This window comes from Struthio camelus, chromosome 15 (genome assembly GCF_040807025.1).
Source record: "Struthio camelus isolate bStrCam1 chromosome 15, bStrCam1.hap1, whole genome shotgun sequence".
In the NCBI taxonomy this organism is placed as follows: Eukaryota; Metazoa; Chordata; class Aves; order Struthioniformes; family Struthionidae; genus Struthio; species Struthio camelus.
Window position 1 is genome coordinate 1,351,851 of NC_090956.1, and position 14,699 is coordinate 1,366,549.

The 14,699-nt window shown below is 51.5% G+C and overlaps 1 protein-coding gene across 3 annotated transcripts in view; it reads right to left on the reverse strand.

The window, feature by feature from the left end:
- PRKCB (protein kinase C beta) overlaps positions 1 to 14,699 on the reverse strand; it is a 149,210-nt gene that overhangs the window by 8,081 nt on the left and 126,430 nt on the right. For all 3 annotated transcript variants that reach the window (XM_068908158.1, XM_068908157.1, XM_068908159.1), the window contains one exon: positions 10,495 to 10,635. In XM_068908158.1, coding sequence (XP_068764259.1) covers positions 10,495 to 10,635 — 141 coding nt within the window. The remainder of the gene's footprint in view (positions 1 to 10,494; positions 10,636 to 14,699) is intronic.

The following is a 14,699-nucleotide window of genomic DNA, read 5'->3' on the forward strand; positions in this document are numbered from 1 at the left end:
GATACTGTACCTTGGCTCAGGCTGCACCATGCACAGAGCAGTTCCTCCTTTGACAGACACCTAGGGTTTCACCCATATACACATCTGTTCTTCGTCACCCTTCCTTACCCAGGAACTGGAAGTTTTGGCCATGCCTGGACTGCTCAGACGATTCTCCTTGCTCCTGTTCAAGGAGAGGGCCGCTCGCCCTCGGCAGAGCTCCTCCTGGAAATCACAGCTGGCTGAATGCTTAATGCAGGCCACGTGGTTGTGCTACTGGAAAATTCCCGGTCTGCTCCGTCCCTTTCCAACACGCTTGTTAGACCCCGATGGTCCGCTCGGGCACCCAGCACTGCTTGGACAAGGCAGCCTGGCAGCAGGACCGACTGCTGGCTCCGTGCAGCGGAGGAGGATCGGATCTACCCGAGCACGTGCCCTGTGGCTTCCCAACACCCACGCGGCGGCACGTCTCACCTCCGAAACGCGCTTTTCTCTCTTGCCCCTGAAGACAGCTAATAATCCCTGCCGCAGGTGGGGAAGAGCCCGAGAGGACCAGAGCGCTCCTCCTCCAGCCAGCAAAGGTAGACGAGAGACCCCCAAAGGGTCCTGGCCACCGGCGACCACCGCGCTGGCTGGCGTGACGCCAGGGAGGAGGAAAACATGGGGCCTGAGCACCATCTGCGAGAGCCAGACCTCACCTGGAGCCAGCCCGCATCGCTCCTCGGCCGCGGGAGCGAGTGGCCGGGGCCGCCGCTGAGGACGGGGCTGGCTGTTCGCAGCCTCTGCAGCGAAAGGGAGAGGCAGGAGCAGGGAGACGTGCCAAACGCTTTATTTAATTTTCTTTGCAATCAAAACAAAGGGTCCTACAGCTACAGGTGCTGCAAGTGATTATTTAATATAACAGCAGTAACTAATACCAGGTGGATACTGGGTTACTGCAGCAGTATGTGGGAATTCCTACTGGTCCATTAGGAAATGACACAGTTACAAATTGTGCTCAATTACTACCTATCACATGCATGTCACATCCTGCATGAACCGCAGTTAATGGTTTTGTTTTAACGGTTGGTGAACTCTCTCTCTTATCGGAGCTGCCACACAAACAATGCTCTCCTGGCTCTACTTCCTGAGCAGAGCTGCACAAGCCAGCACCTCTCAATCCCTCATTTCTCTTTTCTCCTTCCATTTCCCCATGGAGAACACATGCTTCAAGTGCTGCGACAATTTTTCCTGGTATTTAACTTTCCTTTGCTGAGGAAACAGATTTACATTTTTAATAAACATCAGAATATAATAAAATATTAAAGACAAATACATGTACACGTCAACATTCCCCAGTTCCTTGCTCTGCCAGAGAGGAGGTTTCAGGGAAGCCAACGCAAACACCCGTCAGCCCTCCAATGTCGTGTTCTTTTGGCAGCTCTTATTATGTTCTTATAGCAACCAAGTGAGACACTTATTATCCTCAAATCTCTGAAAAGTTCAACGGATAATGTTTGAGCTGATTTTAACTCTAGCTAAAGCAATGCTGGAAGCCTGCCTGTCCAGCCTGGGAGCCCACCTTCCCCATCACTGCGCCTCGCTCATGGTTTGTAAGTCCATGTCTTGAGCCAACAGCCCATTTCCAGTCTGGATTTGTCAGGCTTCTGCTCACGAATGTGGAGTGGCCTTCCACATCATGGCCCTCCAGGAACAACTTTTTGGAAATCCCTGATTTAAAGCACAGAGCCCAAAATGAAAGAGGATCTCTCCCAAGAGGGTAACAGTCCCTGCACCAGAAGACTTGCAGCCCAGAACAAAAACCCGAAACAAAACCCCAGTCAGGAAATGGATAAGCAAGACACAGGTAAAACGCCCAGACCGGTAGACATGTGGCTTCTTGGCTGCTCTCTTTAAACAGCCCAAGTTCTTCTGCCTTACCGATCCCTGACTGCTCTTTGGACCCCAGCCCAAGGCAATTCCCCACCTCTTTCCTACTGAATACTTTGCTCCTGGGAGCAATGGGTGGATGCAAACTGCCTGGGATATGTCCATGCCCTGGGCAGGTGGATTCTTGACACGACATTCAGAAGTGAAAAAACATTGGCCTCTCGGTTATTTCCCCTCTCAGCTAGTCCAGCTGTACCCCTGTCCCCAGCGTGCAGCTGATGCCTGATCCCAGCCTGCCGTCTCCGCTGCACTGGGAGCAGTGTGGAAAGCGCACCCGAGCTGCACGCCTGGGACAGAGGTGCCGGTGCAGCGAAAGCCCTGAGGGTCTAGTCTGGAGAAGCATTTAAGGGGATTGCTTCGATAACACAATTTATTTCCAGAAGGTTCAAATACTGAAAGATAACCCCCTCTCTAATGCAGCAAGATAGCTAGAAAGTTTGTAGATGTCCAGAAACTAAGGCAATGAAATCGCAAGGTTATCTCCTGATGAGCTGACAATTCCCTAAATGAAGAATTTGAACAAAATCTATCACAGCTTCAGTTTCTTTAGGAAGAGCTGGTCACTACTCCAGACCATGCAGCCAAGTACAGCTTTAGATTCTTGCAAAAGGAAGGCTTAGATGTAGGACATGTTAGCATCAGCCTGAAAGCCATCATATTAGCGTCAAAATAGAAAATAAATTCACAGAAATGAAGTCGCCAGTTCCACGAAGCCTGGAAGCTAAAACCATGAAACAGAGACATGGGCTTTTCTAGGCCATGCTGTCACTAGTCTTCCCTCTTAGCAGTGAAATAAAATAAAACTATCAGCAAGACAACTGAGAAAGTCTGCAATGCTTAAGGTTATCGGTGCAGTAATGCACAACATAGCAGAGTTTACCTGCTAATAAGCAGCAGCTCACCTGCAGATTCTATCAACTCCCAATATACAGTTAAAGATTTACAAGGCTTTGAAAATATAGCTGTCATTGCCCATTAGCTTCATGAGAACTTGGTGAAGAGACGCAAGGCAGTTCACATGTGAAATGTCTGACAGCACCAGCCTTGTTTTTGCTACAAAGAAATGAGCTGTCTTAAAAAAAATATATCAAAAGACCCAAAACCCATCATAAAGATTTAAAAACTAATCCTTGTGAAGTGCTTCCAGTTATTGGGATAAAAGGTACAAATGCATTTTTAATATGTATATTGGCAAGGAATAATTCTCACCATAGCGTTAGAAAGTTAGACTATTTGGATGGAAATTTTTTCAGGTTGCTTCTGTCTATAGTATTTGATGTCCAGCTAGGGGAAGAGTTGGTTTACTCCTACAGACTTTCTTTTCCCATGTATAAGAACGCTGCCCAGTCAATAAACCAAAATAGCATACCCTCTTTCAGAGCTTTCACATGGACCAAATAAATACTATAAGAGCTGGAAATTGGCTCTGGGTTTATGGAAGCCACATGCAACCCCAAACACAAAGTTTCAAGGCTGTTACCATGCATCTGCGCTGCCTTGTTAAGGCAACAATAGCTGAAATGACCTTGGAGAGATGCTGCACCACGCATTTTATACCTGTGCTCTGCCTCCAGAGTCCAAGTTCTTTGTGGAACCAAATTCAACCTCTATCCACTGTGCAGATGAGCCACGAGGATGGCTCCAGCCGCCCCTCGAGGCTGGGGGGCAGCTCGCAGCAAGGCGGTGCTGCCGGGGCAGGCCCGTGACAGCCCTTGGGGCACCACCTCTTGACCTGGTCCCAACCAACACTGCAGCCAATTAACTTGGCAATTGGAAACTCAGCAATTATTTTTTTCCAGGGGCCAAGGACCAACACTGCCGGCATTTCAGAAGCAAGGTCCAGCCTGCGTTCATGGCAAGAGAGAGGAAGGAGGACTCACACTGCTCCAGCCTGCAAATGGTTGCTATCTGCAGGAGCACCATCTTTTACAGTTTCTAAAATTAAGCTCCTCTTTAAAGGAAGGGAGACATCCTGTACGAATTTTTACATTTATCTAAAGCCATGTTGTGAAAAATCCGCCTCATTTTAGTACTATATTAATGTACAGGCATCACTCCATCCTGAACGGTGAAAGGGGGAGGGTGGGAATTTATCTTACATAAATCCCCAACGTGTCCTGTCTAATATTTATAGCCGGCACAGAACGGCTTTTTTGCAGCTGCAGAAATAAAACTGTCAGCTTAGAAGATAGCCTTTTTATTTTATCAGTTTCTAGCTTGATTTCAAATAGAGACAAAAGGCATAATAAAATATTTTCCATTGATCTCCGAGATGCAATCAAAGATCATAAAAAGCCGAGGATGGCTCTTTTCGTGCGGAGACAGAGTCTTCTCTATTCTCAAAGACGAGGAGAAGCGGTGGGTTGAACATGCCCTCGTTTCCTCCGTTTTTGGCCTAGGCAGCTGCTACAGCCACAAGCCCTTTGGGCTCGCAGGGCGATCTCCCAAGCGTGCACATGGAGCTGGCGCGTAACTCCCTTTTTGCGGGTCATGTCCCCAGCTCTTTTTCTCTTTAGCTCACTCTAATCAGGGAAGACCCTCAGCTGGGCTGAACTGTGCAAACTCGACTGATTTCACAATTTCGCCAGCTGCTGCCCTGCCCAGCGAGACGCAGCGCGCAAGGAGGGCGCCGCAAGCAGGAGGAGGGTGAGCGGCATCGGCTGACCCGCGAGCGCCCGCTGGGAGCTGCCACCCAAGCGAGAGCTATTCTGAAAGAGATTTAGAAAAGGGCCTTTAGTACTAATTCACCTCACTCTTCTGTCTACACTTCTGTGCAAATAATATATACTACAGCTACAAGCAAGTAGGCAAGCACTGGCTGGAATTGCCAAATGTCACAGCTGTTCCCTGGTTTTTCTCCCTTTCAGAGCGCTCGGGAGCCTTCTGCAGTGAGGTAGGACAGTGCGGCCGCTTCCCGGCCCACTGCGCTCTGCAGATGGAGGAGCTACCTGGTGCACAGGGACGTGCGGCGAGCAGAGGCTTAATGAGCACGGCAGCCTCTCGCCCTCCTCGGCCCGACCTTCTCGCGCTCCCACTGCGCCCCTCGGGAAGCCTCTTTGTGCAGAATAAGAGGCTGGGGAAAATAAAGCAATACCCAGGACTGCGGGTTGAGGTTGTCCATGCGGCATTTGGGAATGACGCAAGCGGCAGGAGAGGTGAAAGCCGTGCCCTGCCGGAGGAACCAGGCTCCCTGCACGTCTCCCGGTCTCACGTGCGAGAGGGAGGTCCAGGGCTGACAAGCCCGTCCGGGAGCTGGGCACTTCTGACGGCGCCTCTCCAGCCTCCAGAGGGGCTCTGCGCTGGGCTGAAAGGGGAGTGCAAGGAGAAGGGTTCGTAACGTCCCCAGCAATTAAAAAGACAATGCAAATCTCAGCTCCGCAGACCAACGGCTGCAATGAATTCAGTGACCAATGCCCCATTAAGGCTGGGAGCTTCTAAAGTGAGTACGGGATTAAAGTATGTAATCCTCTGTCTGGAGCAAAAAGATAAAAGCTAATATTTAAAATACAGTTTAATTGTAAAAACTGACTTGGGGTCAGATTTCCAAAGGTGCTCATGCAGAAAGGAGCTGCGGGATGTTTCAGAGGGAGATAGGCATCTCGTGGGAAATTGTAATGTTCCTTGTGCTGCTGCTGCTTTGCATTAAAAATCTGGCTCTTTGCCACTTGAGGAAGGATTATGGCTCTTAAATATTTCTGGAAATAGAAGACTCATGTTTAGGGAAATCTGGCTCACTGCCTGACAGTGGGAGCACACTAGGGGTCTTTTTGCTTGGGTGGGGAGGAAGGGGGAACGATGGCACGCTGCTAGGTCGTAAGCGTCTGGTTAACGATCACAGACCCCAATTCAGCATGCTTGAGCACATGTTAATCCTCGTTTTATGCAAGGCTAGAAGCAGTTACTGAAACGTTTCTTGGTGTAGGATCCTTGCTTTCATGCCTCTCATACCAACAAAAACAAGTTTCTTCCCAATATACTGGCTACCAGAGGAAATCTTGACTCGACTTTCAGGAGGGATGTTTAACCTTAACACATTCAGCGCCCTGGGATTTCCACCGCGCTCAGCTACTGAACCTAATGGACTGCAGCAGAGACACCTTCCTCGCGCGCAGCCCCACCGCAGGCTGGCACGCTCCCGCCCGCCGCCGGCCCCCGCCAGTCCCTGAAATCTTCTCGCATTAGGAGGTCGCTGACACAAACACCTGAGCTCATCTCAAAGACTGAAACTAAAGCTACAAAAATGCACGTGCAAGAGAACCAGAATTCTTCCGAAACCCGCTCTATAAATGGCGTTCCACTACCAATTAATTCAAAGGAATTACAGGAAACTCTAATTTATGCAATTAAAAATTATTAGATTAAAAGCAATTTTTAAACCACTGTCCTGTTGTGAGCAATCCTGAGCTCTGCATGTGAATTCAATGCTTTCAAAATGCGGAGACTTTTCCAATCACTAGTCTTTATGTAAAGTAAAGGAGTAATTAGATACCAAAACCAATAATTATCTCAACGAGAGACAGAGAACATATGCAAGTGTAAATACACTTCCCAGGGTAAATGCAGATCCATGCACGGGATTGTCATGCACATAAGAAACCTAGGAGCAGCCAAGCACAGCCCCGTGTCAAAACCGCTGAGTTTCTGCACACCAAAGACAACCCAGAGCTCAATCTGTCTTGTTACCATCTCTGTGATAAAGGTTAATCAAATATGTGCCATGACCCAACACACAAGATCATGGGAATTTATTTTCAGCTCAGTCTATGTAACACTCAAGTCAGGCAGAGGGCTGAACAGTCCGTTTTGCCATTGGTTTAAAACTAAGGAGTTTTCTGAGAAGCGATGCAAAGCCCTTGCTGCCAGCTAGATACTGGGAAGGCAAAGAAAGCCTTCACTTGCATCCAGGCTCACTATCTGCAGATTCGTTACAAAATTAAGAGAACGAGGCAAAAAAGTTGTGGGTGCCGCACAGGAGAGAACTAGCAAAGCTGGTTGTGCAGGGAGCTGCGCGCAGAGAGGGACCGTCGCGCCGGGGAGAGGCAGCGCCCGCCCAGGAGCGCCCAGCGCAGAGCCGCGGAGCCGGGCGCTCCCCACTTCCACGCTCTGGTTTCCAGGACCAGCCTGGCCACAAGAGTCTTATGTGCAACAGAAGATGTTATGGTACTTGAACAATGAGCAAATATTAATTTATGATACTTTCTGATATGCAAAACTTGATGACGTGGTGCCTAAGATGATTTGAACTGATCTCTGCTAACCTCTAATTTGCGTTCAGCTGGCTGAACTGTTCAGGCACTGCGAAGCGCTCGAGGAGAGGAAGGTTTTGTGCATCTTGTGAACAGATACCGAGCCCACAACATTTGCAAACTATTCCATATTCTAAAATCTTAACTTACAAACAGCTCCTCACAGCCTCATCTTTATAGCAGCCAGTTTAAAAAGGAAAGATTTCAGCTGCAGTAAAGAGCTATGCTGGCACGTTTCACTGCACACAAGAGAGAAAAGGGAGCAGGCGCCAGAGCCCCTGCATGACCGGCTGGAGGTGAGAAACGGCCAGCAAAGCCCTTCCTCGTGACCCATCTCAAAGACATTTTAAAGTTGCACAAACCCAGATTTTCATTTCTGTGCTGCTCTGATCTGCTCTCACAGATGGCATGAAAGGAGCAGTATTTTTCAGCACAGAGGCAGAGCTGCTGAAATATCAGCTATCAGCAGGTACCTGAGTTGTCTTAATCCTACCTAAATCCTACATCAACTGCACCTACCTTTCTGTTAATCTTCCTGTCCTATCAAACGTTAAAATTTTTCCCAACACCAGCTGTTAGGTGAAAAGCAACAGATAATAGCTTACCATCCTCTGTTCCAAGGTCGGTGATCAAAAGGATTTTTAAAGAAATAAGACATTTAAAGCAGGACAAAATTTGCATATTTTAAACATGAAAACAGTAAGAAAGTGTTTTGACAGAATTCAACTTTTTAACTGTAAAAACAAACAAACAAACAACAAATAACACTACGTTTTAGCACATGGCAAACAGTATATCTGCATATCTGGCTCAGGAAGGAAACGGCAGACAGCAGAGGAGAGAGTTAGCAGGAGTTTCATTAGGAAATGAACCCAGAGGTGAGGAAAAAACCCAGTAGTTAGAGGTTCCAGGAGAAATGGACTCTCACCAAATAAGAAAAAGACTCGGACGTGGCGGTGCTGTGCTTGCTGCTGACTTCCAGCCGTAGCCTGGAGCAGCACGGCCGGTCGCACAGTCTGCCCAGCACCTTCCCCGCGGGCAGCAGCCTTCTCGCCCGGGCTAGCGCTCACGGACTCACCTCTCCTCTCATTTCTGAGCATCTTTTCTACAACAGCTGGATCCCATCTGAAGCAATCAAATCATGATGCGTACAAACAGCCTCTAAAGACTTTTGCACTGTTTTACTTTAATATTAAAGTTAATGCCTTCCCAGTAACACCTTGCCTCCGTGGCCTGTGACTTGACGATCCCATCCCTGCTCAGGGCGAGTAAAGCAGGCAGCAGTTCAGACCTCCACGGTAACCATCACGAACTGCCTACCAGCTCCCTGGACCTCAGCGTCTCTGACACAGGCAGGGAGACGGGACTTTTTCCTCTTTGCTCATACAGAGCGCAGCCCAAGATCACAGGACACAGCAGCAACTCCTGGGCCGTGGGGGCACAAGCGCAAGGCTCTGAGCACAGCAGCCCCTTAGCTTCCTGCCAAGGCATCGCTGTGCCGGAGTGAAGCTTGTAAAAATATTTATCTGCAATTTTAGAATCGTGAAATTAAAATATGGGGTGAAAAACCAGAGTGCTCCTGGTGTCCCTAAACAGTGGGATAACTCAAGAGGCAGCTCTGTCAGACCTGGGCAGAGGACCGGACCTCCCACGGCTGGTCGCGGGCGGCAGCCGCTCGCTCATCCACACCGCACGGCGAGAGGGAGGAGGAGGAGGAGGCTGCCGCGGCTCCCGCGAGGCCCAGCTAACGGGCGGTTTGTTCACGTGTGATCAGCCAAGCAAGGAGCTGCAGAAGGGACAAGGCTGCTGGAGCACAGTGGCGTTCAGAGGAGAGCTAAGAGAGTCAAACACAACACGAAATGGGCTCCCACTGTATCTTTTCTCTGCAAGCAGAGTTCTTCCAAGCACTGAAGGGGATCCCTTCAAAAGAACACGTTCACTGGAAAAGCAGGGGAAAAGCAGATGTGTCCAAGGTTTATAGGCAGTGGGGCCGGGAAAAACTCAGTTAAATACATGCAACCTCTCTGATCTTTGAGTTATGATCCAGAACGATGGATTAAGAGAGCAAGCAGTGTGTCCCCACCTTGATCACCGGGGACAAATATTATCAGCCATGTGAATCGGATTGAACTTTGGATTCATGATTCCCTGTAAAGCATCAGTGCCCAAGCTGGGGCACAACAGCTAACGGGTGCGGGAGATGGATGAGCTCATGCCTTACTGACCTAGACCGCTGCGGAGGGGCTCGGACACGGCTCTGGCCGTCAGTCCCAGCAGTGGCAAAGAGAGATGGAGAAAACCAGGGAGATGTTTCCCCGTCTCTGAGCCTCCGTGGTCACGGCTGCCTGTGCATCCTCCTTGGGAAGGGCCGGGAGCCTGCAGGCAGGGAAACGCAGCCTGGCTGCTCGCTGAGGGCTGTGCCAGGGAGCCGGCGCACTGCGATGTGCAGGCCAGTGTCCTGACACTCCTTCACCACACCCGCGCTGGGCAGTGAAACCCACTTTGTGGTCCAGGCCGTGCCCATCCCATGCACTGCTCAAGGAATCGCACACAGATGCCACCGCAAAGGCGCTGGACCAGCGAGTAGTCAAGCACTGCTGGTTTTTTTGAGGAACAACTTTCAGACTATTCATCCCCCCACTCAATCTCACTGCTGGCAGCTAGCCTCCCCTTCACAGCCATGTGCTCCATGTTCCCTGCACTCCCCAGCACATACAGCATCTCCCTCACCGGTAAAACCCATTTTAAAGAAATGCAGATGTAAGGCAGAAAACCCTTGTTCTCCTTATTGCAGAGCTCCTCTCCATTTTCGCACTCACACACATCAGGCTCCAGCCTTCCACGAGTTTGCCTTGGAGAGAAACTGTTGAGTGAAATATAGCTTTATTACCAATTCAAACAGACTAGGTTGCTGAGCTAGATGTTAAAATACAGCTTTGATAAACAAAGACCTGTTCAGCTTAAGAAGGAGGGGAGGAAAAAATCCAGAAAGACTGACCCATGGTATAACAAATTGACAGGTATCATAATGCAATTGCATCTTTGATCTAAACACGTGGTGTTTCTACTCCTGCAAGTCTGAGGAGAAGACAAAGTGCCCAAGAGGCAGTATGAGATATTCTTCCATGATTGTTGTTTGACATGTGCCAGATTTATGGACAAGCAATCTCCTAAATAGATCAAATAAATGAGACATCCCCACTGCGGGAACGAAGAGTAGCATCTGCCCATATGCTGGTGTGCGTGTGCACCCACGACCGTGAGTGGGAGCAAATGTGCAAGAGAGAACAGGTGGGTGGGAGAGCGAGGGAGGGGAAACACTTAATACAAGCAAACTTACAGCCTTGGGCTTGAAGGGAGGTTGAATCTCTTTGCGCTCGAGCTTATCCCAGTCGATATACCGGAAGAACGCGTGCTCCTTGATGTCCCGCTCTCCTTCTGGGCCACATCCCAGCCGCTTGGCAGGGTGCTTGGTCATGAGCTTGGGGAGAGAAAAAGAAGAAACAGGGATTCACAAAGTGCCAAGCTCCTTCGCAAACCGCCTGGGAAAGGGGGCAGCAGAAGCCCAAGTCCCCATGATGCAGGGCAGGCTGCACGCAGGCGAGCCCGGCCCTTGGGAAGCCCTACGTCAGGGCCGGGAAATGCAAGCGGCTCCCCTTGCCTCTGCATGCTCGAAGCAGAGGACAGAGCGAGGAGCAGGGGCAGCTCTGGATACAGGGAAAGCTGGCAATTACTTGGGACAACAGACTGCAGAAGGTCACAAACAGCCCGGGCCCTACTCCACGAGCACGGGCTGGGATGGAAACCCTCTTCCCTCCGGCAATGCAATCGGTTCACCGAGAAATAACGTTAGTGCGGTGGTAGAGCTGCCGGCGCTGCTGCAGTCTCAGCAGCTGGCTGTAACGGGGGAGCGGGATGCAAGTAAAGCTGCTTAGTGGACAGGAAAACCGGGCTTGGTAGCAAACTTCTCGGCAGCTGCAGAAGTAATTTAAAGGCCATTGCCCGTTTAAGACGAACAATGTACCCTCAGCAGCTTTCCCAGGAGCAGAAGCCCCGCTTCCCTGGAACGGCCACGGCACAGGCAGGAGATGTTTTTCTAATGAAAGAATCAATTTGGAGAAAAAAGGAGCAAACAGTCCATTAATATTGTTTATCACCTAAACTCCTCCTCTTCCCTGACTCTCTAAGGAAAGTGAACTTGACCACGGGGAGCGCGGGGAGCTGAACAAACATTAATATCCTGGTGCATTGTGTGTGTGGTATTAGAGGAGATGAGAGAGAGATTCCAGAGCTCTGTAAAACGTGGCCAAGCGAGGAGGAGGAGGCGAGCCGCGCACCTGCAACAAAAGCACCGCTTCATTAAAAGCAGAGCAGCTGCACCGGCGGCGGAGCGGCGCAGAGGCGGCCGGTGCGCGGGACGGCCCGGCGCTCCCGCTGCCCGGGTGGCGGGCTCCCGCGGGACGCGGGGCTCCCGGCTCGACCCCCTCAGCCCTTCTGCTGAACCTGCTCCCAGCCCATAAAATAAAAAAAAAAAAAAAGAGGTTTTATAAGCAAGTATTTTCCGACAAGGATAAGCACGTAGGTCCGAGCAGCCAGGCAGCAGAGCCTGCGGTGCCCCGGGGCTGCTGGCAAGGGGCGCCAGGCACGCGGCCACGCGCAGGCGGCGCGGCACCGCCGGGCTTTGCAAGCCGGGCAAGCGATTTCCCAGGTGCCCGGCCCTGCATCTCCGCTCTCCGGCCCGGGCACGCGGTTCGGGCGGAGGCACCGAGGCCTTGCAGGGGGCCCCAGGCGCAGCCGGCCAGGAGGGTCCGTCCGTCCACCCGCCGCCGCGCCAGGCATCCCGCCGCTCCGCGCGGATAATAAAACGGGGCCTGTGACTCAGTAAGGCTGCTCCGAAGCAAGGCTCTGCCGGCAGCGTGGGAACCCGAAACGTTCCAGCCAGCTCATTCAGCAGTTGGGCTCTCTTTGCAAAGAGTTCGGTTTGCATTCGGCAAACACGAAAAGAAATCTTTTCCTGGGTCGCCTTCAAGTGCTGAGCTCGAGCACGCTCACACAGACCTGCCGCGTTTATCCTAGCAAACCCCGCGCGGGGCAGAGGGGAGGCAGCTCTGCGCCTGCAGAGACTCTTCTGCTTTACAGACACTCCATGCACCCGCACCAGTAAATACAGTCTACGTTAATTCACCAATTAGCTTTTCCTCGCCAGAATCTCGTTGCTTACCTGCTGCTTTGCGCTGGCAGTTGTTTTACACCATTCCCCCCCCTTAAATGTAAGTGTTGTTGTTAAACCCACAATTTCCACAGCTTAGCACAGATGCACACCAAATTCAGAACAGCTCAGCCCGATTAATGAATCGTAAAAGATTTTCTACTTCATGTACCTGTCTGTAAAGCTGCACAGAGCTGTACTACAATGACGTATTCAGTATTTTCAATACATGCATCCAGAAATTAAATTTTCTTGTTTTCCTATTGTGCTTTTATTCATGTTAGCACGGATGCACCATCTGTTATTGATATGTAGGACCCCATAAACATGCAGACTGATTCTCCCGGCTTACACAGGATAATCATTTAGCATTGTTTGTATTAAACGGGAACAGGTTGATTTAATCCCCATACTAATGCAGCAAAAACCCTTCATGTTCCTGTACATGAAGGAGGATGCTTTAGACCAAATCGCCTTTAATGGTGCGTTTGATGTTTGTGGCTTGGATGCAGAGAAGTCTAAGCCTGGACTCGACCGCTCTGCAGAAGCGCAGCTGCAACTCCCGCCTCCCAAAGGCGAGCGGACGGTGGGTGCTGACGGGCTTCGTTCAACAGCGGTGCTCTCCGCACAGAGAGGCGAAGCCAATGCAAACCATCCCTGTCCACGTCGGGCGACAGGAGCCCGCGACCTTGGGGCAACGCAGCGGCTGCGCGGCCCTGGGCGAGCACCCGCTGCCGCGAGGCCCCCGCTCGGGGCACGGCTGCTCCTGCTACCGCCGCGCAGCAGCTAGGCTCCTTTCCGCCTTAGCGCTCGCTATCTGTTTTTTACCCAGCAAGACGACCTTGAAAGTCCTTCTTCTCTTCAGGAGGGGGATGAGAGGCAGCGAGGGGCTGCCCCCGTGCGCCCCGGCGCATCGCATCCCCCGTCCCCACCCCTGCAACCGCCCGGCGCGTCAGCTGGAGTTAAATCCAGCCACCCCCCCTCTAAATCATCCAACGAGAACGCACGTGATAAGAGATCCAAAAATACTCTCAGCTCTCGCGCTGCCCTTCTGCACGCCCAGCCTCCCCAGCAGCGCGCCAGCTCCGTTCGCCGCCCGCGAGGCGCAGGCTGCGGGGGCACGGGCGCACCCCTAACTCCGGCACGGCCGAAGCAACGCGCTGGGCAGGTACCGTCTTCTCTTCCCAGGCAGCACCACCGGTGGGAACACCGCTCAAAGCGCCGGTAACTTCACCGCAGAAAACATGCCATTTCATGCCTTTGCTATCAGGCAGAGATTAAAGGGGGAGCTTGTGGTCGCAGGCAATCTGTTCACCTGGAAAGAGCCGCTCTGCTCAGGCACAGGCACAGCCCTCCATATGGGGCAGAAAATGGCTGATTATCTGTGCCAGTGCTCCTGGGCCTGCACAAGCCTCTCCAAAAATGTGAAGTCGGAGCCTATGTGATTTTAGAGCTGGCTTCTGATAACGGCCCTGGAGCTCAGGGCCGTTAGGACCAGGGCCGCCAAGGTAAGGTACCTGCACCACCAAAACGGCAGCGCGGCCTCAGGCTTCAGAGACGACCTAGGCTGACAGCAGGGCAGGAAAACGCCAGCTCCGATCTGCCGGCTGGCGCGGACGGAGACCGAGCCCCACGTTCGGGCTAAGCCTCCGCGTCGCTTCCCAGCCAGCTCTCTGGTGAACGCCTTCCGCCTGGCGCGGGCCGCGACGAGGCCTTCGGGACCGGACGCTTCCCGGCTCCGAGCTGCCACATCCAACCACCCGACGCGACGAGCGGCACCAGCCCGCTGCCACGGAGCCGTGCAGAACACAATCCCTCTTCGACCGTTCTGCGAGAGCGTGCCCGTAAAGTGCCAAGCCCGTCACGTTTCAGTGCAGAGCCTTCTCCCCGGCCGGGTACTTCGCTGTCTTCCAGGGGAAAAGGTAAATACTCTGTTTCCAGCTTACTGAAGGTTCTTAAACATTACACATATTTTTCAGAACGCTCTTTTTGGTGTAGCGGTTTGGGGGTGGAAAAGAACATCACGTGTTTTTGTACTCTTCCCTGAAACAGAAATTGTACATATGGAACCACCATTTGGCTGCAAAAAATAAAAGAATTTACCAAGGAACCAAGCCTGCCACGCATGGCTAAACTTCTCCCCATGCAGCCTCACGTTTGCCAGAAGTGAGAAAAGCCATTACAGCTACATCCAGCAGACGTTTCAATCATGGTCTGTTCTTGTCTATTTACAACATTCAGATTTTGACTGATGCAACACAAAACAAAGCAGACAGCTAGATTTATCACTGCTCCAACCTCTGCTCGCTCGCCAGCATCATTCCCCAGGGCACTGC